This window comes from Cavia porcellus, unplaced genomic scaffold (assembly GCF_034190915.1).
Source record: "Cavia porcellus strain 051 isolate PalLab524CR breed Dunkin Hartley unplaced genomic scaffold, mCavPor4.1 scaffold_31, whole genome shotgun sequence".
Taxonomy (NCBI): domain Eukaryota; kingdom Metazoa; phylum Chordata; class Mammalia; order Rodentia; family Caviidae; genus Cavia; species Cavia porcellus.
The window spans coordinates 33,902,486-33,930,478 of NW_026947514.1; the positions used below are offsets into that span (position 1 = coordinate 33,902,486).

Genomic DNA, 27,993 nt, shown 5'->3' on the forward strand with positions numbered 1-27,993 from the left:
AAAAAAAAATTAAGATCTTCCACGTTTAAGACCCAATCATTTGAGATGTAAATTAAAACAGTGCTGAGATTCCATCTTACTCCAGCAAGAATGACTTAAGAAATCAGTAGTTACTGATAGGACTATAGAGGAAAAAGACTACTTCTCCACTGGTGGTAGAAGTGTAGACTATTGCAACCACTATGGAAATCGGCAGATGTTCCTCAGAAAACTAAAACTAGAGGTTCTGTTCAACCCAGCTATTTCCCTTTCTGGTGTCTTCCCAAAAGATTTAAAAGCATCATACTGCAGTGATATGTGCACACCCATGAATAATAGGTGTTGGGAAATGGGAAGAAAATGTTCAAATGAGGAGAACAAGGGAAGGGGAGAGGAAAAGGAAAAAGGGACAAGAAAAATAAGGAGGGGAACGGGTTGAAGGGAAAAGAGGGGAATAGGAAAAAAATAAGATCTATGCAAGTACAAATTCCCTATGTTGAATTATTATGTATATAATCTAAAATGTACCAATAAAAAATAAACATAAGAGAAATAACTGAATAGGACAGCAGAGCAAAGAAAACAATTAGGAAGGAATTTTTACAAGATGTTGAAAGGCAGTACCCAGGCTTCCAGTTACCTATCCTAAAAGCAGGACCCATCTGTGAGCTGGAGTTTGACACAAGTCTGTCCTAGTCCTTTTCTCATTCACACCTGTGGTTTATAACTGCTGTGGTTCTACATTACTAGATAAGTGATATTTTATTTCTGCTATTTCAAATGATGATTTGGAAACATTTTAGAGTCAAACATTTTTATGCTTTGTATCTGTTTTCCACATTTCTGTGAAGTAGTGTTCTAAGTGACAACATTATGAGTTGTCACTTACCAGCCAAAGAACATTAAGATCCCTTTTTAGGGGCTGTCATTGTGACCCCCAAAAATGTCAGTGGTCTTTACAGTCTGACCTCTGCTTCACAGATTGACCTCGAGTCAAATCTCAAAAGTATTCAGAACAGCACGAAAAATGGTTTTGTAAATTACTTTTTCTACTTCTCTGTATAGAGTGACAACCAACAAGCTGCTGCTTTCCATCGTCATCTTACTGGAGCTCATCATCCTGGGAGGCCTGGTTTATTACAAGTTCTTTCGCAAGCATTGAACTTACAGGACGGGCTTTGTGGATCAGAGCCATGACCCTGTGAATGAGTGGTGGTAGGCAGGACATGGAATAAGCGTGCTGCTGCTGTGGGCTGACAGTTCAAGGGTGCACTGTGTAGCCAGACTATGGGAAGAGGGGGTCTGGACAGAAAACCACGTAAATGTGAAGGAAGAGTGACAAGACCAGTATGATATACCAAGGTAATAAATGTTTATGATTTCTTCAAATTTACATAATACTACATTAATACCTAGGGAACTGCAAAAAAACAAATACATTTACAGTAATATTGTTGGTCACCAAAATAGGGAAAACTACAGTTGTGAGAATGCCAAGATGTTCTTATTAAGGCAGTATTGACCCAGATAGCCGTTTACATCTGTCCCGCAAAATGCCTCAATTCTGGAGTGCCCACTGTGAAACATTCCAGCATACAATATTTTCTAAATTCTCACACATTCTTTGTTTTCTGATTCATCCGGTGAACTGGGAGTAGGAAGTTGATCATAGATGATGTGCCCTCCTTCCCTTGTCTGACCAAAGCTGGAAGCAATCACATCCACCGCGAGGCTAGCTGTAGCCTTTGCTTCTTCCTCTGAAGTGGCCGAGTGAGGATTGACCTCCACCAAATCCAGTGCTGACAACAACCCTGGAAGAACAAGGTAGACAGAACTTTAGAAAAGTCCCTAGCTGCTACTGTGAGTGAGAGTTACCCTACCTGGACAAAGAAAACGTGGCAAGATAAAAACAGTAATTTTCTACTATGAAATTATTCTCAGGAAGCCCCTTGTACCCCATGCTCTTGACCACAACTTTAAAACACTGATATATATATACATACTGGAGGAGGACTGAAAGAAACGTTTAAGGCAATGAAGTCATACATGCTCAACTAACACAGTAAGCATAGCTGTCAGGCTTTGTGACACTATTACCTGTTTTTATTTCTTGTGTTTTGTTTTTTGTTTTTTACAGTGCTGGGGAAGGAGCTGAGGGCCCCACCTTTATCTCCTAAAGTGCATACCACCTGCCCTGAGATGTAGTTACAGACTTTATTCCTGTCCTGCCTGCAGAAGTGCTGACAGCAGGCTCCATTTTTCATCTCCCAGCATACTGTCCCAGCATCTTATGTATGGTCAAGGGAAGACTTAGCCATATGTTACTATTTAGTTTGGACTCCAGCTACCTTCTATAAGGATTTGAGAATTTGTATCTCAAGTTCCTTTTGTCCACAGTGAACTGAGGAAAAGGGACAAACCTTTCAGATCTGTCCTGAACTGTTCTCACCTCATACTTGGTCTACTTCTGTAGAGAATTTAGCTTTTTAATTGGTTATTCTCAGTGAAATTATTCTACCTGCTGAAGAGCCACCTGAGCAAATTTTCAGTAATACAATATTGGAGAATATAAAGGTCAAAGCCAGAATCCTGAGTGAATTTACCTAACAGATTCTTGATATTACATGATTGTAAGTGATACCTTTAATGCCTATGGAATCTATTCAGTGTCTTACCTTCTGAGCAGTGCATAGTTGAGTGCGCTGTGCAACACTGTAGTGGACAGATGTGTTAGCATAGAATTTCTGTCTTTTATTGCACATGTTCCTGTACCGCTGATGGATTATGTCTCTGAATTCCACCGGCTTAACATGTACCTTTAGCATATACCAAAAGTAGTAATCCAGAGGGTTTGTACTATTAAAAATATATATTGCTGTATGTCCAGATTACTTACCATCCTCCAAGTTTAAAAGCAAATGGCTCATGTATTTGTAGTTGACAGTGTTATACAGTCTTTTGGGGCTGTTTTTTGTTATTGTTTTTGAAACAAGGTCTCACTATGTATGTAATGCAGGCTAGCCTCAAAATGAGCAATTCTGCCTCAGCTACTGCCCAAGTGCTACAGTTACAGGCATGCACTATTGTGACCAACTACCTTTTGAAATAAAATACTGCAGCAGGGGAAGGAAGCCCAAGGCATGACCACTGCCACATCTGAGTGTTGCAAGTTATTAACTGTTCCTTGGAGTGGTGTCATTGGGAAGCAGAGTAGAGGACTGAACTCCCAGTTCTCTCCCCACTGACCCACACCCCTTAACAGCATCTGAATTGATGGGACTGAGAATGAGATACTTGCCACTGTCAGCCTTACCAGGCAGTATTTGCTTAAAGTCCTAGGAGACTCCAGGCTTAGTGCCTATTTGTATCCATTAGTCAAGGGCTCCCTAGAATCCCAGAATTGTAACCAGAATTAGCCTGTGAACTGAAGGCCTGTAGAAGGGTCTTGGGGTCCATATATGTCTTTCTTTACCTCAGTTGCATAATGGTTACGAAGCAGTACCATGTGGTAGTTTATAAATTTTGGAAGCAGCTGTCATTTAAAATGGCCTAAAAACCAGTAGCTTCATGAAAAATGGAAAATGTGAGCAAACAAATAGGAGTTCAATAGGAGCCACAGTACTGGTGGCTACTATCAATAATCCAAGCCAGCCCTATCAGCCAATCATCCAAATGTCTTTTTTTTTTATTAAAACACCAATCAAACAAGCTCTGAGACAAAACATCCTAGATAAAAAGGACAATAGTACTGACCAACTTGTAATAATCTTTAAGAGATCAGGTTTAACTCCAAATTCCCACTCATAACAAACCAGTAACCTCTATTAGAGTTAAAAGTTGTGGCCATTTGATTTTAATCTGATGACGTATACACAAGGAACTGCGTCAGTTTGGCAGTCTATTCTTAAATGTTGTGTGTGGACACATTTTCATATTTATGATTACCTTAGCACGTATCTTGGTACAATCCAGATCCAGATATGCCTCTAAATGACTTTCTTTATTGTCTGGTCATATGCTTTTTAGCTATTACAGTTTAAGCAAAAACAGTCTGCTGTGACATGAAATAGAAAAGATCACCAGTGGGCAAGAGTCAGTAGCATATTTAGAGAAGGAATTAACAGGTTGCAGACCTGCTTGCTCCATACCTGTATTGTGTACTTCTTCACCAATATACATGCCTTCTCGATAGGTCAGTCCCCCTACCACAGGGGTTCCTGTGGCTGGAGCCAGTGTAGGGTCAAATGCGTCAATGTCAAAACTCAGGTGGATTGGTCTTTGCCTTCTGGAAAAAAAGACAAGAGAATATATTTTTGGTAGTGGTTGTATGTGCCTTCCTGTGATTGCAACTCCTTGATTTTGTTCCTCTTGACCCTGGTACAGTGGTACTTCAGTTCACAGGCTAATTCTGGTTACAACCAGAATAGTGGAAAGAAAAAAGCTTATGAACTGAGGTACCACTGTATTTTATTAATATAGCAGATTTCCAGGTTTTCTGTTCCTGGGAGTTACACATTAGTTTTGTACACACTACTTGATGATATTGCCATTTGTTCTACAGGCCTCACAGGACTAATTCCAGTTTATGTTTCTGGATGTAGCATGGGCACTAGAGCCTCTTACAGTAGAAACTATCCATATAATGAACACTTTGTTTCCATAGGAGACTGAGCTCTCATATATTGAATTTAAGTTCAATAGCATGTTAGCATGATCAGGGTTACAGTTCTGGTTATTCTGAGTAGAACAGTAGCTGGACTTAATTCTAATTTTATGTCTGCACACCTAACAACTTGCAATTTCAATGTGAATGCAGGTGTCCAACAGCCAAAACTAATGCCCAACACCTTTATGCCAAATAACTGTGTTTCTTAACAGCTTAGGAAGTGACATTCATCATCCAGAAGTAAAGTCTTGGTATCAGGAAAATGGTCTTTCCTTCCCTTCCCCTTTTTCAGACAAGGTCCCACAAAGTTGTCTAGGCTGGCCTCAAACTTGTTATCCTCCAGCCTCATCCTTAGTAGCTGGTATTACTATTGTGTGCCACTCCATTTGGCAGAAAAAATGCTCTTTAAATTAGCATTTGATTAACATTTATCTGCCCTCTTTCTGTACTACTAGGATTTGGTTAATATAAAACTCGGATGATGCCATAATGAGGCTGAAAACTGTGGGCCCCTGGAACAATGTATGCTTCTCATCTCCAAGGATAACGTGAAAATGGAGGCAAAGGGAAGTTTATCAGAGACAGAATCGGGGCAGCGACTTCAAGGAAATCCCCTCCCCGCTGAGAAAGAAGATACTCACCTCATACTACACTTTTGTCAAATACTAGAAGTTTTTATATGTTTGAGTTTTCCTTTTGTTTTAAGTAAGTTACTATCTATGCTCAAGGGACTTTAGCTGCTCTGAGGCCTAGAGGTAGACATACATTTTAGCTACTTACTTGCCAATCAGCAGATCAAATGTCTGTTCCATGACCTTCTGGATGCCAAGTCGATCAATATCTCTCATGGAAAAATACTGAATATCATAGTTCTTTAAAATAAAGCTGGTGAGATATAAAGAAATTTTTAGTTTAAAAAACACTTTTAAGACTAGTGTGGTTACCAAGCATGATGGCATATACCTATAATCCCGGCACTTGGGAGGCTAAGGCAAGAGGATCACTGTGAGTTTAAGGCCAGCCTAGGCTACATAAGCAAGTTCAAGCCCAGCTTGCACTATATAATGAGACCCCGTCTCCAAAAGAGAGAGAGAGAAAAGACACTGGTGTGGTGGTACATACCTCTAACCCTAGCACTCTGAGGGTCTCAAGCAGGAGGGTCACAAGTTCAAGTCCTACCTGGGCAACTTAGCAAGACCCTGTCTTAGATTTTTAAAAGGGACCAGGATATGCAAAGGCAACAGTATTGTCAAAACATCTGATGAAATATAAAAGGAAAAATGTCTGTTTAAGGGAGTTTTACCCTTATATTGACCACAGCAGATTAAGTCAAGCATCAATGTATAAAAATGCAAGTGGACTGGTAGCACAGCTTAGTGACAGAGCACTGGCCTACCATATGCAAGGCCCTGGGTTTGATCTCTAGCACCACCAAAAAAACCCCAGCTGGCCGGCACAGGGTCAAAGCTTAATCTGAATGCAGCAACTTACTGTTCCGGAGGGTCCACATCTCTTAGGCCAATATACACAATATTTGGGGAGGACAGACAAGGTTTGATCCAGGAAAAGCCTGGGAATGGTGGTATCTATGAAGAGAAAATGAACAGGACTAATCAAGAATTCTTAGTGTCTCATCAGCATGCACTTCTGAGGGTATACAGTTGCTTTCTCCTCTTGTCCTTGGGACATATCCCTTTTAAAGCAATGCAAAACACACTTGATCTATAAATGGAAATATTTCAGAGCAACTGAAAGACAGTATTAGCCTCCTCAAAAAGATTGAAAACAATCTCGTCTAAGGTAGTCTTGGTTTTTCATTTACTTACCTAGTAACAGGAATATGCTGATTAGTCCTCCATTTCCTTTGCACATCACTGGACTGTTTACAGATTGGTTTTTAAAAGCTTAACTCAGTTGCCATTGTAAGTTATCAACAGCCAAATGAATCATCTTTGTACTATGCTGGTTTAACTTGGTTTCTCACTGAAGAGGGGGACTATAGAGTCTAGTTTATGGCTAATACAGACTCTGATATGTTAAGAACATTTCAGAAAGACAGCACTCAGAGGCGACCAAGGTATTGCTATATTCTGTATTAGTGTACCTGAGTGTGTAGCCTGGAAGCCTCTAACCAAGAAGCCCTCAGACTGTGGAATACCCATCACTGCCTTTACTACATACTAGCATTTCACTTTTACCAGATCATGAACCCTTCTCCACAATAGCAGGGATCATGTCCTAGGCGTCTTTATATCCCCAGCATCTAGCAGACTACCTAGTCTGTTACACTATTTAATGAACAAGTGAAAGGCTGTTAAGCCATACTCAATCCATCCTTCACCTCAGTCTTAGTGAACTAGATCCCAGAAGCCCCAGGATAATCCTATGGGACAATTACCTTCTCCTTTTGGCCCACTGACCTTGTCCTGTAGTTCTCTGAGGAGAAATGCTACTGGCTGTCCGTGGATGTTTCCTGATACGGAGGTGAGGGGTGTATTGATGTCAGCATGGGCATCAACCCAAATGACACAAAGGTCTGGGCAGTGCCGGGCGTGGCCACTAATAGTACCGATTGCCAGGCTGTGAAGAACAAATACAATCTTCAAGGCCCTCTACTTGATAAATATCACCTGTAACAAATACCCTCAGCCAACACTGTTTACACTCTGTCCTCAGGGCAAAGTCAGGACCTAAACTGGGTCAGGGTAAGACCAGAGCCCTTGGGTTGTACTTCCCAAAGTGGATCACAGGAGAAATGTAAAGCTCTAAAACATTCAGTGCTGATAACCAACTTGCATTGAAAGCTATTTCTGCCCACCCTGCCTCCCATATAATTATGATTATGATCCTCCAGCAGTCCTGGCCCAGAAAAGGACCCAAAGATTTGTTCGTTAATGAAATCTAGTTAAATGATGTGAGCTGTATGAAACAACTTGCAAAAAATGTTGCTTTATACTTCCTAAGGGAGACCTGGAAAATCTAATGCTAACTTCCAGAGAATCAGTTACAAGAATAAAAATTAGCAGCACTGTGGGTGTAGCACAGCAGTAGAACATGTTTGGTCCTGGTTTAATCCCTGCATCACCAGGAAAAAAAAAAAAGAAAAAAATTATCAAGCCTTACAGCTTTTTAGAAAGCTTGTATGTAATGCTTCCTAAAACCTGAAAAGTCAAAGTTGTTAAACACTGAATTAACAGGGAAACTCCAGTTAAAGATCTAATACACCACTGAGTAAAATAAAGCGTATTAGCAGGAATGTTACATTACGTATATTTGCATAGCATTCAGATATTTTGAAGTGTTTCTCTGTTTTGCCTTTCTTTGTCCTTGGATTCTATTTATGTTAGCTATCTGCTCTATCTCGGCAGCTAGAATACCCAAGCTTCCTCCCATCCAAGGGATTTATCATGGGAAGTGCAGTTTAAGCATCTTAGGAAGTAGGGACAGCCAGCCGTGGTCAGTACAGCAAAAGACAGCCTCATAGGCTTCCCACCACATCGGGTCCTTCTGCGAGATAGTACAGTGCTAATGACAAGTGAACTTGGAGTACAGGAGTTCTAGTTCAAGAAGAGTTTTATGGCTGAAGCCACTCATCTAATTTCTCTCTAGTTTCCAGCTTTATAGAAAGGGTTACTCATACTTGGCCCATTTAAATCAGGAGTGGTTTAATGATTATGGTGATAGTGTAAGTTTTATTCTATAAAAGGAGTGATCTGAAAATGCCTCATCCTTTAAAATGTTCAGCAATTGTTGAGGTTATACATCTAGCCCTTCCTTGCTACAATCTACATAAAGCCTGAGTTTCAGTGTTGAATAGGTAATAGGTAAGCAGTAAGGTGACTGCAGTATAGATAGCCACAAGCAAAGAGGAAAAATAGACTGTGATAGTCACAGTGTTCAGATCCCCAAATAGTGAGAATTGACCAGAAGAAAGACTAAACTTCCAGAGTCAGCGCTGAGCAAGGAGGCAGGAAACCTGTGCTGCAGTTTAATTAACTTTTATATCCTCCCTGGATTTTTATTCCTAACATGGGATCTGCCTGCCTCTTTTGGGGCTAGGGATGATATTCAGTGGTAAAAACAGTTGCCTAGCGGGGAAGAAGTCCTGAGTCTAAGCCCCAGCTCCCCACCTCCAGATTTAACTGACTGATCTGAAAAGCTGATTGAGCACCTTAGGGAAAACTGCCACACTGGGCCTGAAAAGAGAAATTAATTACCCTTGGGGTCACATTACCAGCATCCTACCATGGCTCTGCTACTTTCTGACTCAAAGCTTTGGGTAACTTACCTAGCCTCAGCACTTTGAGAAGAATATCAAATAAAAACCTTATGGCGTCCCAGAAGGAACTGATAATATGTATGAAATCTTCATACTCCTAATATTTTAGGTGCATCTTGCTACCAAAAACCTTTATTATTTAGCTTGTATCATACTCTTATTATTTAGTTTGTATCATACTCTTGGGAAATCTGACTACTGTAGCCCAGATTGATCTCTGATCTTGTCTCTGAAATTCTGTGAAATTCAGTATTTGCAAATTTTGACTCCATATGTATTACTTTCATCTAGTTCTAATAGATCACAGGTTTCCCCTATTTCCTAGCACTGCTGAAAAAAATTCTGTACAGTTTTCAGTAAAGTACACGCTAATTTGTTAGAGACAAAAAATAGTCACCTAAGGACCATAATGTGGAGATTTTAAAAATATATTGACTTGGTGGGGAACAAGGTATCTAACAGATCTGTTAGCAGAAATGTTAACAAAAAATGCTTACATTCGGCTTGTTGATAGCTTCTACCAATTCTCCAAAATAGTCAAATGAAAAATAATTTCTCAAGAAGCATTTCTAACAGGTAAGCATGAAACACTATCTAAAAACCTTTATCTATGTCTAGCCTTGCTCTGTAAAGGTACACATCCTCTTAAAATAGTGCATTGTATGAAGCAAATCACAGTGTCATTAGCAGCTCATGATCTTAAAACATTAAAATGCTACAACAAACATCATGCCCTAAAAATTCTATAGAGTGTTTTTTCTAGGTGAGGAAACCAAGTAAAATGCTCGGGCTCTTACCTGTGGTCTCCTCCCACCGTGACACAGCTGTAGCCATCTGACACAGCTCTACTGACCACCTCAGTCAGTTCCTGGTTAGCGAGGCCCACTGAGCGTGGATTCTCTACCAGGTTGTTGAAGGGCTCATCATTGAGAACTGGAGTAAAACTCAAATCTCCAAAGTCTTTGAGGCGGCAGCCTGCAAACAAATGAGGGAATGACAAGGTGAACTGCATGTGCTATTCTCACTGGCCTGTGCCACAAATAAGAATTTGTGACAGCATCACATTCATTTTGTCAGTAAAATTAGAAATGTCACATGTAACTGTACGCAACAGCACATACCTGTAATCCCAGCAACTCTAGAGGTAGAGGCAGATCACAAGTTCAAGGCAACTTAGCAATGTCTCAGAATTTAAAAAGAGTTAGGGATGTAGTTCAATGGTAAAGTACTCCTAAGTTTCATCCCAGTACCACAAAAAAATTCACATGACTAGCAGAATTACCTCAGTCCTCCCAGCAACCCAGCAGTCCTATTATAAACACCATTTTTCCAAAGAAGCTGTCTTCAGAAAGAGACAACCTAGAGATGTTAATTAACCTAGCAATCACAGAAATGGGGAGGGCAGGGATATAGCTCAGTGGCACAGCATGTGCCTGGCAAGTGCTAAGTTGTGAGTTCGATTTCCTGTACTAGAAAGAAAGAAAATAAGTTGGTAGCAATTAGACCTCATGAATCCCAGAATTATGAAGCAGAATTAAAATACCAAGACTAACCAATAGGACTTAAAGAACATTAAGTATTTAGAGCAAAAATAAATTAGAAATTCTCCTACATTGTTTTATAAAATAAAAAGTTATCCCAGGAAGCTGAGGCAGGAGGATCATTGCAAGTTGGAGACCAGCCTAGGCTACAGAGTGAGCTCAAGGCCAGCCTAAACTGCATAGTGAGACCCTGTCTCAAAAAGACAGAAAATAAAAAGTTGGAGGAACTAAAGCGTACTAAAAGAAGTATAGCATTTATTGATTATTCAAAAGGTCCCAAGCATTGTATGTAACCACAGAACACAAATTCCTATTTAAAACAATCATATTAGGCAACTGAAATACAAGGATACCAGTTCCATAGTTGAGGGAACAAGCAAGGAAAAGTAACCTGGAGAGGTCACACAATTGCTGAGTATCAGAATCAGGAGCTGTTTCTCACTTGGTCACAATATTTCTATTCTTTACTGCACAGTTTATCTCCCATCATGAACTACATGCGTCTTCTGACAACTTCAGTATTTTCCCACCTACACTGAGGGTGAGGCTATCAGAAAGGAACTAAACTATCAGAGCATCCTGCTTGTACCTGTAGGCCCCTGCTCCTCAAGTGGGTGTCCAGGTAAGGGTAGTGGTGGGGAATTTGTAACAGAACTGATATAAAATACATCTTTTTACTTGTAGAGATTTGTTAAACTCTTGGAGTAAGACCAGAATGAATTTAAACTGTATGGTTTTGAGCTTTTTTTTTTTAAACCCAAATTCAGTCTAAAGCCAAAGTTTTAAGGAATGTAAAGATCTGAGAAGCATGTACCTAGAATTTAAATCCATAATGCCATCCAAGAGGTCACCATCAAAAGGCATATTGGAGGGGCTGGGGATTTAGCTCAGTGGCATAAGCACCTGCCTTGCAAGCAGGCGGTCGTGAGTTCAATTCCCGGTACCGATTTAAAAAAAAAAAGGCATATTGGTAGCAAAACAGATAGATAACCTTATCCCAGTGGTCGCAAACCTATGGCATGTGTGTTGCAGCAGGCTGGTTGTATCACTGAGTGCTCTAAAAGGCGCCCCATATCCTATTCTCAACTAAAGGATAGACAGACCTGAAACTAGAATTCTGTATGTATCATTTGGTCACTGCACTTTAAAAAATCATAAAAGACCCTCAGATCAGGGGAGATCCTGACAACTAAAATTAGAAAGAGAAGAGGAATACAGATAGAATATGACAAAGACCAAAGACATGGTGAACCAAAAAAAGAGATAACCAAATAAAAATCTATGAAAATCTTTTATTTTGGGAGTGTTGGGGTTTGAACCCAAGGTCTCATACATGCTAGGCAAATAGTGCTCTACTGCTGAGGTACACACTCCAGTCTCTAGGTTTTTTAAAAAGAAGGTCAGAAGATGTTACCAAGTCTCAAAGTATGGGGCAGATAAATTAGACTGAAGAGAAATTATGCTTTGACTAATTTTTTTTTGCTTTGACTAATTTTCAATTAAATTCCAGCTAGTAATGCAGCCCCAGAGGACCATAACCTTTCAATATTACTATATTACTATATTTTAGCAATATTTTACATAACTTGATTGTGTGGTGCTTGAACATGGACTGCATATTCACAGTGGAGTGCCGTGTAAGGAAGGCACGGTGCAGGGTCACTGACTCCTGCGTGTGTCACAGGCAAATAGAAACTGTGTGCACTTGTGCAGCCTGGCAAGCCAAACACAGCAGTTACTGGTAATAGTATTTTAACCCACCTACATGAGTGCTTGTGAAAACACATTTACTGTTCTTAAGCAGAAATGTAAGTTTTCTTAACTGTCAGACTTGGGCTTAGTGTGTTATTTCATAAGTTAAAAAGTTTTAAGTTTGTTCTCTATTACCTATATGATGTATTTTATATGTGCCCCAAGACAATTTCTCCTTACTCACTGAGGCCTAGGCAAGCCAAAAGGTTGGACACCCATGCACTACAGATGCCTGGTATTTTGTAATATTATGTGGACAATGATAAAAGCTTTGTAATCTAATTAAGAAATGTTAATATTAACTAACTTAAAAACTTCTTGCCAAGCACTTTAACTCATTAAACCTCTTGCCAGGCACTTTTTTTTTTTTTTTCCTTTTTTTGGTACCGGGGATTGAACTCACAACCTTCCACTTACCAGGCAGGTGCTTACACCACTGAGCTAAATCCCCAGCCCCTTGCCAGGCAGTTTTAACTCCTTAATAATCATGTAACTGATACTGAGAAATTAAAGTTCCAGTGGATAAGTGGCAGAACTTGGAGAACATTCAAGTTTAATCATGAAAACCAGGATGTGGACTCATAGATAAGTGTAACAAACCAGCAATCCACTCATTTGTATCTATAAATCAGAAAAAGTAGCACAAGGCTGAGAAAGAATTTAGAAATCTTAGAAGCAGCCTTACAACAATGCTCTCCAAGGAAGAGAGACTGAATTTCATAAAAAGATTTTGGTCATGGAATGTATATAACTGCTGTGAGAACATTTACCAGATGCATAGCCTGATGGTAAATGCTACTGATTACCCAACTACTCAGATTTCCTTCTCACCAACAGCCTCTTGGTTACCCACTTGGCATCACATACCAGCAAGGACTTCCAGACTGGGCACAAGCAAGACTATCACTCAACATCATCATGCACGGACACTGGTTTGTTTCTTGAGACAGGGTCTTGCTATGTAGTTTCTCTTGGCTAAAGAACTAGCATGATCAGCATGTGTCTTGGTTTGAAAGCCTGATGAACTCCGCACACAGCAAGGCTTGTGTTTCTGGATCCAGAAAGCTCAGAGCCAAAGCCTGAAGGGATTAAGATCTTGAGAGCCCCCACTTGAAAGGCCTATTCTCTGTGATTCCCCACCCTCCCCTGCTCTTTCCAAACTTAAGTGGCAGGTAAGGACTAGGGACAGGCATGCTAAAGGAGTCAGAGAAAGCAAAGGATTGGGGCAGTCAAGCGAAGACCCCTACAGGTAAAGTCTGTACCAGCATTCTCCTGCTGTGTCTCCCCTCTTCTCCTACCGGCCATGGAAATTCTCTGTAAAAATGATTAAGGAAGTATATAATGGTAGAGTGCCCCATCGTACTTCTCAGACCTGAACGGTGTATCCTTGTATCCTTTACACAGAAACAATACATAATATTCTTTTTTCCTTTCTTTCTTTTTCGGTACCAGAGTTCAAACTCGTGACCTTGCACTTACCAGCCTGGTGCTTATGCCACTGAGGTAAATCTCTGGGCCACATAATATTTTAAATAAGATCATTAGGGAGCTGGGGATACAGCTCCATGGTAGAGCACTTGCCTAGTATGTGTGAGCTCCTGGGCTTAATCCCTAGTACTAGAAAAAAAAATTACTAGGTAAAATAAGCTACATTGATGTCATAAATCTCCCCAAATAGTGGCCTAAATAGTGTGTCTCTTGCTCATTTAACACTAAAGTACATACTCCAGTGAGCAGGACCTGGTAGTGGCTGTGCCATATGTAGGACTTTACCATCTGTGTGGCTAAAGCTGGGTCTTCCCCATGTTTAAGGCAGCAGGAGGGGAAAAGCACAGAGAAGGCACCACCTCTGTAAAGGCCTGTTTTAGAATTGGCACGTTGCTCTTGCCCAGGTGACTGGCACCAAATATAGATCTAACTTACATCCAGAGTGAGCATGGATTGTGGTAGACGACTAATCTGCCACAGTGAATCACTTTTTTAAAAAATTCTGCCATAATCTTTAAGTGATTAAGAGCTCAGAATACTAAAGCTTATTTTGCTCTACGATTACCAATTTAATTGTTCCATTCTAGTTCTTTATGGAGTTGAGACAGAAATACCCATCCTGAGGTACCCTTTTGAAAGCTTTCTCCTCTGAAGCCCACTGTACCAAGAACATCAAGGTTCCCAGAGGACCAGGAGACTAGAACTCAGCATTGGTTTCTAAAGGGTGAACAAGGGCCAGAAATCAGAAATATACATGTCATTGACAACAACTGACCAGTATAATAACAGTAAGAAGCCCGCATACTGCAGGATACTGCAGCAATGTGATGTGAGGTGGCAGAAAACATTAATTGTTACCCAAAGGAATGGAGATTGATAGGAACTTAAATTTTTTTTTTTTTTTTTTTGGTCTTTTTTAGACAGGGTCTCTCTGTGCAGTTCAGGCTGGCCTTGAGCTCATTTTGTAGCTGAGGCTGGTCTCGAACTTGCAACGATCCTCCTGCCTCAGCCTCCTAAGTGCTGCGATTACAAACTTGAGCCACCACGCCCGGCTGGAACTTAAATTTTTTGTGAGACTAGGATGAACTGAATAATACTAAAGCTGTTTATCACAGTGCTATGGCAAATTCTGGTAGTTCAGTGGGCATAAGGAACGTTCTTTCTAATTTTTAAAGAATCTTGCAGTAATAGTGATACTATTAATAGAGCAGTAATTATTAGCAATACAGCAGAACCAGACATGGTGATCTGTACCTGTAATCCCAGCTCTTGGGAGGCTGAAACAGAAAAAGCCCAAGTTTATACCATCCGAGGCTGCACAGCAATTCAATACCAATCTTTATGATATAGGAAACCCCTAAAGAGAGAGGGCAAGACAGACAGCCAGACATTCTAATACTGAGGGATTATGTGCTTTCCATGCTTAAAGGAACTGCCCCTTTCTCTAGTGCTGTGCGTCAGGCAACTCATCCGCAAGTGTAGTCTGGTAAGACTTCATGTTTCATGGCTACTCTTTTTTTTTTCCTAAGAAGGCACTGTAGGACAGGACGAGCCCAAAACTTCAAGGAAGCTATAGGTGTATGTATCTTTGGCTAATTGAGAACATTTTTTTTTTTTTTATCAGTACTGGGGATCGAACTCACAACCGCCTGCTTGGAAGGCAGGTGCTTATGCTACTGAGCTAAATCCCCAGCCCCATGTCTTTGGCTAATTGCTTCTGTTTACCTCCTTGCCAAAGGAGAACAGATGGCATCAGGCTTAATAACATGTCCCCCTGAGCAAGCTCCATCTACCCTCTGATCACCCTTGGGTCCCCAGGAATAGAGGGATCAAGCTTTCTCTGACAGGTTCAGCTGGTCGCACTTTAGCAGCCTGGTTCCATCAACGGCAGAGTGGAAGTACAAGTTGCTTTGACTTTGTAAGTCACATAACCACTTTCCATCATTCAGAGATTGCTGGGCTTCTCGGAACACAAAAGACCTGCTATTGTTAACATATTGACAACAGTTCAGTTTCTCCAATATCTAACCCGAGAAGGAACAGCAAAAATCCTTGGAGATAAAAAGTACACCCTTTACAGCATGTGATTCTTAAAAATTTTTATGCTTGATCTTGTTGCAGAAAGGACTAAAAGGGAGAGAAATCAGGCAGCTGACCACAGCTTTGCGGGTCAGCAACCCTAATGTGTAGCTCCAGGTCCCAGAGCTGGGGCTGGCATCCTAGTGAGTCTGCCCAGGAACCTCAAACCAGACAGACTGCATTCCAGGCCGCTCTGGGCCGAAAGCAGAATTTACACCTAATGGCCTCAGTTAAAGGGCCACACTAGGTGCAGGAGAAAGAATCCCTCTCCTCTCGCTTTGGAGAAGTCAAGTTTCTAACCAAGTTCAGTTGTTTTTATAAAATCAGATTTGACTGATATGTCTTAAGATTTAATGATCACACTGGTTAGAGAATGTGTACCTGAACGTGATATAACCTGTTTTTTTCCTGCTCCCCTGCCCTCCCTTCAACCCCTCCTCCACTTACAAAAGCTTTGTTTCTATGTTTTCCTTTTCTCTCTGTTTTCCCCTTTCCTTTCTCCTAGTCCTCTCCCTTGCTCCCTTCCCCATTTGAACATTTTGTCCTTATACTTTCAGTTTTCTCACACCAGAGAAAATGCAGTGCTTACACGTGTGTGTCCAATTTATTTCACCTAAGAGTATGGACTGAAGGCCAAGTTCACTTTTTAAACCTGTCCTGCGGCACACTGTGTTGAATGACAAAGGTTAGTGAGATAACAAGGAAAAAACTGTATTAGGGATTACAGGTTATAAATCCAAGAGGCATCATTGTGGTTTCTCTCTCTACTCTTTCCTTTTTCTTTTCCTCAAAACTGAGGTGATAACCCAAGACTTCCCCAAACCTGCTTCTCACATGACTGCATCATTTGGATAAAAAGTTTTGTGAACAACACAGGCTCACTAGTCTATCACTGAAAGGGCTCCTTGAAAGTTGGCTTTCTACATTCCCTACGAAAGATTATAAAGGCAAGGAAATGAACCATTGGGACACCAATTCTCTGAAAGCCCTAATCACAATGTCACACCCTGCTGTGACATCTGTAGGGTCACACTAGGAGTCTGGTGTTTCTTTAGCTATTCAGAGCTTATCTTCTCTCACAGTGGGAGAGGAAGCGGCCTGGCGGCATCTTCTCTTCAAACCCCAGGGCCATCACAGATAACTTACACATCCACAGTATCGGGAGTTTGGTCATTAATAGAGTAAGTTTATTAAACTAGCCATTGCAGTCCTTTTGGTGCTGCCTTTGAACTGTGCTACTATGGATACTGAAGGAATAAAGCATCACCTGGCTAATCAAAATTCAGCTTTATTCAATGAGAACCATCATCATTACCAACCCATCCTGATTTTAAAACATTTCAGTCACCAGTGGTTGGAGCAAACCTGTAATCCCAGCATTCAGGGATTACATTCTTTGAGGCACAAAGAAGGAGCACCTTGAGTTCAAGACCATTCTGATTGGGCCAGGGATATAGCTTAGTGGTATAAGCACCTGCCTGGCAAGCACAAGGTCCTGAGTTCATATTCCCAGTATCCCCCTACCAAAAAAAAAGCCTGACTATATAGTCGAAAATTCTTAAAATATAAGTAGATAAAAAATAAAATTTAATGAGTCAACCAGGTATGGTATCACACACCTCTAGCTCCAGGTATTCAGGAGGTTGGAAGCTTTAAAGCAGCCAGAGTCTGATGAGAAGACAGGCAGGGAGAGTAGCAGTTCAAGCCAGGTGTAACTGCTATGACACAGCTTTGCACAGGATGTGGGGGAAACACCGACCAGAAGAGAACCCATGAGCCAGGAGGACATCCCAACAGAGGCAATGTCTGCCTCTTGAAAGTGTCAGCCAGGAATAAAAGGGGAGAAGAACCTGCTTATGGAAAGATATGCAATACTTTAAGCTCACAGAACAATTCACACCTTCCGTGCGAGCCTTGGGTGCATGCCTTGGGTGCATGCGGAGAACTCAGCTGAGCAGGAGGAGCCGGTAGGGTCCAAATGCTAAATGCAGTAGAGAGCCATGGTCTTCAGTTAGGAAGTGACAAATCAAATCTACATTTTATACCTACTGTTCGGATAGCAGTGAGGATGGGCTGGACCACAGTGTGGGGAGAAACACACAGCACTCCAGCAGAAGAGCCAACAGGCTCTGTTCAGGCTCTGCTCCCCACTCAGATGAAAATGGTATGTTTGCAGTCCCAGCTATTCAGGAAGTTGAGGCAGGAGGGTCCTATGAGGCCTTGAGTTTAGTCAGTCTGGGTAACACAATGAGACTCCATCTCAGAAAAATAAAGTAAATAAAGACATGAGGGAAGGAAGTAGAAAAGAGGGCAGAGAAGTTGTTCAATATGTTTTTGTTTGTTTTAGATACGTTGCATTGAGGTTAAATACATGCAAACAGGAACAAGTTACTGGGCTGGTTTCAGGCAATAGTTAGTGCCTAATATCATTTTGAATGAAGTGCACAATGTCACATACAGCAGAATTGCTTAAAAACAAAAACAAAAACCCTGTATTTGACCAAGGATCCAACTAACAATTCAGAAAAACAAAGGACAACAAGCCATAATTTACTTTTTTGTTCTTTCTCAGCTTTTTACAGATCAAAATCATGTTCCAATTTCTCCATATTTTCACCATTTCTACTTGATTTATTTTACTTTTGATGGGTAGCCATCTTAATAGGTTTGAGTGGCTATAATTTTTACAAATTTTATGAAATGGGATAATAGCAAATGTTTAGAACATGATAAATGTCAGATATCTAACAATGTTGAAAAAAGTATAAACAAATTCTTCTCTGCCTTCATAAATGAGAAAGACAAAAATCAGACAAATCCCAATATTGTGTTCTATAAATTCACCCATATGCAGGTACACCATTAGTGATACAAGTTTTTACTACAGCATCAGCAAATTACTGATATTATATTCACCTTCTAAAAGAAATCTGCAGTATTAAGGACTGGAAAGTACAAAGCTGAACCCAAAGAAATAGATCATTTGCTGGGCATGGTGGTATGTGCCTGTAATCCCAGCACTCAGGAGGCTGAGACAGGAAAATCAACCTGAGTTTGAGACCCTGCCTCAAACCGCCTCCCACACACAAAAGAAGTTATTAATGGTAACATTCCAGGTAGGACTGTGTTAAAGCTTATAGATATAAGATAGATGCTTTCCTAGAGTCTCATGTGCTCATAGATTGGGCCTTTGGGAGGTGACTGCATCGTGGGTGTGGTACTGGGTTAGTCCACTGATTGGTTTATCATAGTTCTGAGTATAGATAATGGTAAGCTCACCTTGGGTGTGGGGTGGCACCAACCAAAAGGGATAGGAAGGCTTGCTGCCTCCTGCCTGCTTTGCCATGGGCTGTTTCTCCTCTACCCTGCCATCCTGCCTTGGTGCTAGCTGACTATGGATTTAGCTGAAACCTCTTCAAACTGTGAGCTGAAGTAAACCTTTCCTCTCTTAACTTGGGTATTTTGTCTCAGCAATGAGACAAGTAATGAAGACAGTCATATACCCCCTCCAGTCCTTGCAAAAACAAGACTGAGAACCTCAAAATACAAATGAAGAGCAAACTAAAAGACAAAGAGTAGGAAACAAGGACCTCTTTTGCAAAAGAGAAAGGGATCAAGAGATGAAGCAGGAGCGGCAAGACAGGAAGGAAGTGAAAAGAGAGTTCAGAGGTACTTTGTACTTGTACTGAATGCAATCATGTATTATAAACTTGTACTAATAAAATTAAAAACATATTTGCTATTGAGCCAACCTATCAACCAATTTTTGTTCCAAAGATATAAGAATGTTGATTAAATAACATCTAAGAGAAGCTAATTTCACCTTTATTCACTGCTTCAAAGTAGAGGCTGAAAATTAGCCTAAGATCCAGATCTGTCAACAGACACAATCTATAAAGTCAACAGTTTTTACTGTATGTTCTATGTTGCAACGTAAGAGAACTTCTATAAAAGGAAAACAAATTGCTATAAACCAAACATACTAAAATATCCAGGTTACAAAATAGACCAGTACTGGTAACTGAGAAGTCTCGTTACCGAACACAATTGCCTATATATAGTTTGGGGGTTTGTTTTGTTTTGTTTTTGTACCAGGGATCAAACTCACAACCTTGTGCTTGCCAGGCAGGCGCTTACGCTTCTGAGCTAAATCCCCAGCCCTAGTTTGGTTATTATTGAGATACATTTATATATCCTAAAATGTATCCTTTTAGAATTTAGAATTTATGATTCAGTGGTTAATACATTCACAAGTATACATTCATCAACACTAATTCTAAAAGAAACTTGTACCCACTAGGGTCACTCCCCATACCCCTCAGTCTCTGGGAACCACTAATCTGTTTTCTCTATAGATTTGTCCATTCGAGACATTTCAAATACATGGAGTCAGACATGTAGCTGTTTGTGTCTACCTCCTCTTAGTATAATGTTTTCAAGTTATCTATGTTGTTATCCAATTTAGTACTTTATCCTTGATGGCTGAATACTCCACTGAATATATCATTTTTCTTGTCCATTCATCAGTTGAGGGGCATATGAACTATACCTCTTGACTAGTATAAATAATATTGCTGTGACCATCTGTATATGTTTTTGTGTGGACATATGTTCCCAATTCTGTGGGGAATGGAGCTGTCCAGCCATGTGGTATCTATGTTTTACTTTTTGAGGAGCTGGCAAACTGTTTTCTAAAATGGGCGCACTATTTTACATTCCCAGCAGTGGGAGACAGTTCCAATCTCTACATCCTCACCAACATTGTCTTTTTGATTATAGCAAGCTTGAGGTATGAAATAGTATTTCATATAGTTTTTATTTGCATTTCCCAAATGACTAATATGTTCATTAGTGTGCACCAATGTGCTTCTTTGGAGAGAGATCAATTCAATCTATTGCCATTTTTTATTGGTTTGTTTTATTATTCAATTTTTTTTGGTCAATTTTGATTTTGGTGACTTAGATGGATGGGATAGCTAAGAAACTGTTGCCTACCAAAGTCAAAAAAATCACTCCTATGTTTTCTTCTCAAAGTTTTATAGATTTAGCAATACATTTAGGACTTTGGTCCATTCTAAGTTTTAGACTTTTTAAAATTTTGTTTCTTTAATGGTATTGAGGATTGAATTCAGGATCTATTAAGCTATATATTCTTGATTCTTTTAAGTTTTTTTTTTTTTCTTATTTTGTGATAGGCTCTAAATTGTCCAGTCTGCCCTTGTCTTGTAATCCTCCTGCCTTAGCCTCCCACAGAGCTGGGATTACAGACATGGGGTACTAGCCCTAGCCTGAGTTAACTTTTATATATGCTACGAAGGTGGAGGTCCCAATTTACTTTGGGCTTTAAGAAGATTCTTTCCCTATTGACTTTGTTGGTCAAATAAAGAAAACCTTGCAAGTGGGACTTCTAGGCAACTTCCAGAATAATGAGATTGTCTTGGAATGGCCTCTGAAGGAGCCTCCGCTCCGGTGTCATTCCAGCTCCTGGTTTTCATTCCAGTCATAAGCTGTTGGTCTTCCCAGCTACTAGGTGAGCTAGGAAAGGGCACTGTGGGGATATGGTGGGTGAAATGTCACACAGCTTAATTCTTGCTCAGCCTCACAAGTGTTTTTTGTGAAATTCTTTCTAGATTGCTGCAAGCCTTAATTGCTAGAGCTTTGAAAAGGTTGATTCTGGCAACTGTTGCAAATCTCTCATTTCCTTTTATATGAAAGAATTTTTGGAGGTCCTATACCACCATTTTCACTGATGTTACTATATGCATTTTGAAACAACTCAGATGTCCCATGAAAGTAGATTTCTGGCTTCTATTTTAAAAAATCAGAGATAAGAAGATAGAATATATACTCCTTCACACACAACAGTACTGCCTGAGGAATGCTCTGTGGTTTCCTGAACAGGTGCCTTTCCAGGTACCTTTCTGCCTCAGGATCTTTGTACTGACTGACTGCCCTGCCCCTGGAAAAATACTCTTCTTCCAGATAGGCTGCTTTCATAAATCACTGTAAGGGTTATAATGGTTCAAAAATCAAAGTATCAAGAGAACAGGGAGTTCCTGAAATGCAAAGGAACCAAGATTACAGGTCAAAGGAACTAACCTATCAGGTACATTAATTTACAGAAAGATTGTGTCAAGTACTAAGGAAAAAAAGCAAGAGGAGCTAGGTGTGGTGGCACACACCCACAATCCCAGCACTCAGAAGGCTGAGGCAGGAAAAAATCAGAAATTCAAGTCTATCTACAAGATCTGGTCTCAAAAAATAACACTGTTTGTAAAAAGCATAGCACCAGAGATATAGCTTAGCAGCACAGCACCTGCCTGGCAAGTGCAAGGTCGAGTTTGAATCCTGGTACCAAAACAAACAAACAAACAAAAAAGGAAAGCATTGTGTTTATAATCCCAGTAGGATGCTGGGGCAGGAGGAATTAGGAGTTTGAAGTCAATCTGGACTACATAGTAAATTCAAGGCCAGTCTACACTATGAAGCAAGACTCTGTCTCAAAATCAAACAGAAAAAAAGGGGCTGGGGATTTAGCTCAGCGGCATAAGCGCCTGCCTTTTCAAGTGTGCGGTTGTGAGTTTGATCCCGATAAAAACAAACAAACAAAAAAAACCCATAAATATATAAAATCAATATAAAGAAAAAAACCAAAATATATACAAGCAGAACACCTATGTGGCAGAAAATTACATGAAAGACAAGTTTTGAAAACACAGATGGGGCTGGGGGTTTAGCTCAGCAGCACAAGCGCCTGCCTGGCAAGTGCAAGATCATTAAGTTCGATCCTCAGTACCAAAAAAATAGAAGCATAGATAAACTTAAAAAGTCACAGGGCTATGGTTTTAGTTCAGTGGTAGAGCACCACCACAAAAAAAAAAAAAAAAAAAAAAAAAAAGGGAAGACAGCAAGCCATGGGAAGACTTTAAACCAAAGAGAAACACATATTAGAATCTCAGAAATGTCACTCTGGTGGTAATGAAGAACATGTTGAGGAAAGCAAAAATAATTCAAGAGATTATCAGTTGAACTCTATACCATGTAGGTATCATTATAGAGAAGAATTCCAGTCATTTAAGAAGTAGTCAGCAAGACTTAGTGGTCAACAGATGTGAGGAACAAAACAAGAAAATTGTTGGAATTGTCTTGAGTTGGTAGACAGTAATAATGTAAAATAGACCATGAAAAGACAGCAGAAAATGCATGAGGAAGAAGATGAAATAAAGTTTGTTTGGAATATGATGGGTCTGAGAGACCTGAAAGCGTGAGAAGAGGCTTTTTAGAACAAAGATGCAAACAGCAAGGCTTTCTAGAGCGGCAGAGCCGGGCAGAGCCGTAAGAGTACAGGAAGTGGAGAACAGTCGCGTAAGGAGAGAACACCGGGATGCGGGAATGTCTCAGGACTGAAGAGGAAACCCTTGCAAGAGATGCAGGAAGGACAGGTAAGTGGAGAGCAGCATCCAGAAGAGAGTGGAGTGCTGGGCATAAGAGATGATTCCAGGGATAAAGCAGTCAGCTGTCAGCAAAGTAGAGGCTGATAAATCAGCGCCTGCTCAAGGTAGGAACAGCAGGAGGGAAGCCAGGCTAAAGCATCCCCATCATACCGCTCCACTTACAAGACCTAATGTTTTCTTCCAGTCACTGAATGCAAATACAGATGCCTGAGCTCACATATCAGTCGGTTCCAAGTAACAGCTCTCTGCTTAAGATCCTTATGTTTAAACAGCTATTTCAGACACCTATCAAAAATCCTTTAAAAGCAAAAGAGATTCTTGGGTCTCACCTGGTTTCAACCTACGATTCCTATTCTATCTGCACCTGCCAAGTGGATCAGGAGGAATTTGTCTTTAACTTAGTTGATTTTTTTTTCTTAGCAGTACTGTGATCAAACCCAGGACCTTCACAGTGAGATGCATCCCCTACTCTTTTTCATTTTGAGACACAGTGTTGCTAAGTTGCCCGGGCAAGACTTGAATTTGCAATTTTTCTGCCTCAGCCTTCTCCAAGTGCTCAGTAGCCCAATTGAGAAGAATCACAATAACGGCCAAATGATTTCCTAAACTGGATCCGTGACCTGACCATAGAGGCAAGTTCTTGTAGACAGCTGTCTTGGTGACTGTGGGTGTTTCAGTACTATGGCTCAGTCAAATTACCAAAATTACACCAAGATTATGGTGCTTGCATCTTATCACAGCTATACAAGAGGCTGAAGCAGGAAGATCATTAAGTTTGAGGCCAGCCTGGGCAGCTTAGCTAGACTAAAAAGGAATTGGGGAAAGCCAGGTGTAGTGGCATATACCTGTGATCCTAGCACTCGGGAGGCCAAAGCCAACCTGGGCTACAAAGTGAATTCAAGGCCAGCCTAGGCTACATAGCGAGATCCTATCTCAAAAAAAATCAAAAAATTTTGCAAGCGCAAAGTCATGAGTTCGATACCGGGTACCAAAAAAAAAAAGTAGTAAAATAAAATAATAAAAACAAAAAGGAATTGGAGTATAGTTCACTACTGGTCTACCATGGGTGCATCCCTAACATCAGAAGGAAAAACAACAACAAACAACGATAAGTACAATAGAGGCTTCATAGGGTTAATCCTGGCTCACATCCATCTTTACCCACATAACACTTACCTGCTTCTAATGAGAAAAGGACAGATAGTCATGGCTGTCAGAGCTGCCTAGCATCAGGAGCAGATAAGCTGCTTCTGAGCCGTTCTGGAGCAATGGCTCTTAGTATTCATCAGGCCCCCTTTTATACCAAGTTACCTGTGAGACCCACTGAGGTGTCCTTCCGAAGCCCAGGGAAATGGAAAAACAAGTCCAGACACTAAGTCAAACACACTTATCCAAGAAAACAGGAAGCTTAACCGATGCCAGCGTAACATGGGCAGCCTGTGACCTCAGAGCAAAAGGCAAAGAACAAAGGGGTTCCTGAAAGCTACATATCCAAAGCCTTCTCACCCGTGAAACTGGAACCTATGCTAATTTGGTAGCACTCAAAAACACTTAGATATTTGGGCACTCCTTAGGAATATAACAATTTAAACTTCTCTTGGTACTTTTCTCCAACATATTTGAGGAGATCAGCCAAAACCGTATGCTGGAAATCTGCTGAGCACCACAATCTTATTAATATGCAAAAAGAGTCTATTTCAGACAGCTGATGATAAGCTACAGGATAAAAATAACTAAAAAATACATGAAAAAATGTAAGACAAAATAAACTGAAGCTTTACCACACTTTAGGTTGGGAGTTGAAACAGACAAAAGTAGAAGGAATCATATTTCAAGAGAAGGGTTTCCCCTGGGTTTAACTGGAAAGTTACCATAGAGCTGTAACAGGCCAGGAGTTCTACAAATCTAGAGCAAGAGAAGCTGTTACAAGTGTGCACACACACACACACACACCCAGCAGGCTGGGCTGCACGTTTATTATAAAGATCACCTCTTACAGAAGCTTAGACCACTTTGTCAGGAATCTTTTTTGTTTATTTGTTTTTGAGGCAGGATTTTGCTATGTAGTTCAGGCTGACCTCAAACCAGCAGTGATCTTCCTGCCTCAACCTCCTGGAGTGCTGGGAGCCTATAAGGCACGGGTCACTATACCCAGCAGGAGTCTCTGAAGGCAAAATAGGTCCAGTTCATCAGATGAGTTATGGAGATTTAATACCCAGTGTTTAAAAATAGTGATCACCAGAGATTGTCTTCAGTGTAAAATGATTTCATTAAAAAGGTAGACTATATACAAGGTATTTTAAGAGATGAGATCTTCATAAGCACGATTTAAAAAACCCATTTAGTCCTGATGCACCAAAAGAAGCAGGGCTGAGGGTATAGCTTAGTGGTAGAGGACTCATTTTGCCAGGTTCCATTCCTAGCACCAAATAATGAAGACCAAATCTTAGCAGTTCATCTTTCACCTTTAGTGGTGAACATGGAGTTACTTAAATGATTAGCAAAGAGACTCTACTGAAGGGACTGCAATTAGTGAACAAGAAGTTTGAGTCTTCAGTCCAAGTCTCCACACCCACATAGGGGTGAAAGCATAAGAAGGCCCCTCAGATTTAGCTCAGTGGAGCAGGTAGTCGTGAGTTTGATCCCCGGTACCGGTAAAAAGGAAAAAGACAAAAAAAAAAAAAAAAGGTCCCTCAATGCCAGTGATTTCAGTGAATTCACTACTCTTGATTTTTTTTGGAAGGAGATAACTGATCCTTGGAATGGACTCACAATCAGCAGAAATATCAGAATAAGAGGAGTTTGCTCTGATTCAGTATTCCTATCTTCACATCTCCCTGCTGCCACACATTTTGCAGTTACAGTACCAGAAAAAGATATTTAAAATGGTTCCAACAAGTATGGAGGAAATGACACTGAACAGTAGCTAGAAACATGGTTAGATACAGAGAAGAACTACAGAAGAGATTAAAATTTTGTGCCCTGGTACAAAAGAAGAGATTTTCATTACTATAGACAGAACTGGGATTATCTTTCAGTAGGATTTCTTCTGGTACTAAAAACTTAAGATAGCGTCTTAATTACAGGATTGCAACTTCTGGACCAAACTCTTCCCTGGAGAAGTCTAGGGACCATATGCTTAATGATCAGGCGATGTTAATAATCAGGTAGTTTTGAAAAACACAAAAACCAAACCCTGCTTACAATAACACAGAGCTATTCACCTTGGAGAGAAAATAAATGATTTAAAGAGGGAAACTGGCGGGACTGATGACTCATAAGCATCACTGGGCTGAGCTAGGAGAGCTGGGATTTTAGGGGGGAAATGCTGACTATGCAGTGAAAGCTGGACCAACATTCTCGCCCTACTTTCCATCCACTAGCCGTTTATTCCTTGCATGGCCTCCTAGACTTCCACACTCTTTATTGCAACAGGACTTTCCCATGGGGCTGGGGGTTTAGCTCAGCGGCATAACCGCCTGCCTTGAAAGCAGGCAGTCCTGAGTTCAATCCCCGGTACCGATAAAAAGGAAAAAGACCAAAAAAAAAAAAAAAAAAAAAAAAAACCACAGGACTTTCCCTGCAGACTCGAGCTTAATCTACAGATGGAATCCTAGAGACTGGGAAGATGTAGACCCGGGATACAAGGTAAGATTGCACACCTCTATTACGGGTCCTGCGCAGACATCTAACTTCCAGCTACTTACCCAAACTGGAGAGCCTTTTCATCAAGCCAGCTTCTCTAATGGCAGCGGGACCATACTCCACTCCTTTTTTTTTCTGTAAACCATACCCAAGTGAGAGAAGATGATGGGGTGGGGTGTGATGGTCTAGTTAAAATACATAAATTTGCAATACTACACTTGCTTACTAGCAGATTCCTCTGCCAACCTGCCACAACATCAGCTTTGCCACCTATTAGTTCCACCGACATTTCCTCAGATCCTTACATGAAAAGCGGGAAAAGCAAACTCCATCACTAGATAAAAATCAAACTTCCGAGCCTGTCACTGAGTTGGGCAGCGGGATCCAAGATAACGGAGGAGCTGAGCTAGTTTAGCAGCTGATGGCAGGGCACGTGCAGCTGGCTGGGGCCAGAGCCCTCCACCACTGCAGGTTTCTTTCATTAAAGAGAGAGCAAAGTCCTCCCGCAGCCTCTGCAGCAGCCAGGAACAATTGCGTTCCCTGTTAATGCCCTTTTCCGAGGAACAGCTCCGGAAGCCTTGACGCCCGGTTGCTCTCTTTAACCTCCTCTTTGTGGATTTCTCCCCAGGGGTTCTGGCCGGGTGCTGCTCCTCCTTTGGTCCCATTCATCACCCCAAATGGTAGCACCGGCCTCTCGCTCTTGGGCGAGGCCGCAGCACCAGCCCTCGCGCAGCCCACCGCTCTCAGCCCATACGGAACGCCCTCCATCTTCCCTCGGGGGAAGCCCCCTTGCTCTCTTCGCTCCCCCCCATCCTTTCCTCGCCTCCTGCCCACACTCGCCCTACAGCCCCATTGAGCCCCTCGGTGCCGGGGCCCAGCTGTCACCTGTCCGCGAGAGAAAGGGGCTCCTATCACGGCTACGGAGTGGACGGATTTCTTCAGCACGGAAGGCGCTTGCGTCTGGAGCACACGCGAGAGGATGATCCTTAAAGACATGATCGGCAGCGGGCGACAGCTGGGGAAGAGCAGGCTCGCAGCGGCTCAAGGCTTCCAGCGAGCACAGGTGCGCGCGGCAAGCTTAGCTACTGCCTCCGTGACGTCACCGGGACC

The 27,993-nt window shown here is 41.1% G+C and overlaps 2 protein-coding genes across 6 annotated transcripts in view; one reads left to right on the plus strand and one right to left on the minus strand.

Moving 5' to 3' along the window:
• Vti1b (vesicle transport through interaction with t-SNAREs 1B) overlaps positions 1 to 19,535 on the plus strand; it is a 41,351-nt gene extending 21,816 nt beyond the window's left edge. The window contains exons 6-8 of one of the 5 annotated variants that reach the window (XR_010044861.1): positions 1,045 to 1,341; positions 10,941 to 11,087; positions 13,055 to 19,535. Coding sequence is in view for 1 of the 5 variants with exons in the window: in XM_063241056.1 (XP_063097126.1) it covers positions 1,045 to 1,141 (97 nt within the window). In the remaining 4 variants the exon portion in view is untranslated. Of the gene's footprint in view, positions 1 to 1,044; positions 1,378 to 2,116; positions 3,133 to 5,100; positions 9,655 to 10,940; positions 11,088 to 13,054 lie in introns of those variants that run through there. The other 4 variants (XR_010044863.1, XR_010044860.1, XR_010044862.1 and 1 more) reach the window with 4 other exon arrangements.
• Positions 1,335 to 27,993, minus strand: Arg2 (arginase 2). Its single transcript, XM_003472364.5, has 8 exons — positions 27,769 to 27,993; positions 26,946 to 27,018; positions 9,722 to 9,899; positions 7,066 to 7,225; positions 6,137 to 6,231; positions 5,426 to 5,530; positions 4,128 to 4,264; positions 1,335 to 1,790 (listed from the first exon to the last, which is right to left on the minus strand). The coding sequence occupies exons 1-8, from the start codon at positions 27,877 to 27,879 to the stop codon at positions 1,585 to 1,587; spliced, it is 1,065 nt and encodes a 354-aa protein (XP_003472412.2). The 5' UTR covers positions 27,880 to 27,993; the 3' UTR covers positions 1,335 to 1,584.

Bases quoted from the DNA above. Each gene is read 5' to 3' on its own strand.
- Arg2 (XM_003472364.5), bottom strand. From the start codon at position 27,879: ATGTCTTTAAGGATCATCCTCTCGCGTGTGCTCCAGACGCAAGCGCCT. The intron at 5,531-6,136 runs GTAAGTTGCTGC...ATATCTCACCAG, and splicing joins GATGTGGACCCTCCGGAACA to CTTTATTTTAAAGAACTATG. The intron at 4,265-5,425 runs GTAAGTAGCTAA...CTTTTTTTCCAG, and splicing joins TTTGATCTGCTGATTGGCAA to AAGGCAAAGACCAATCCACC.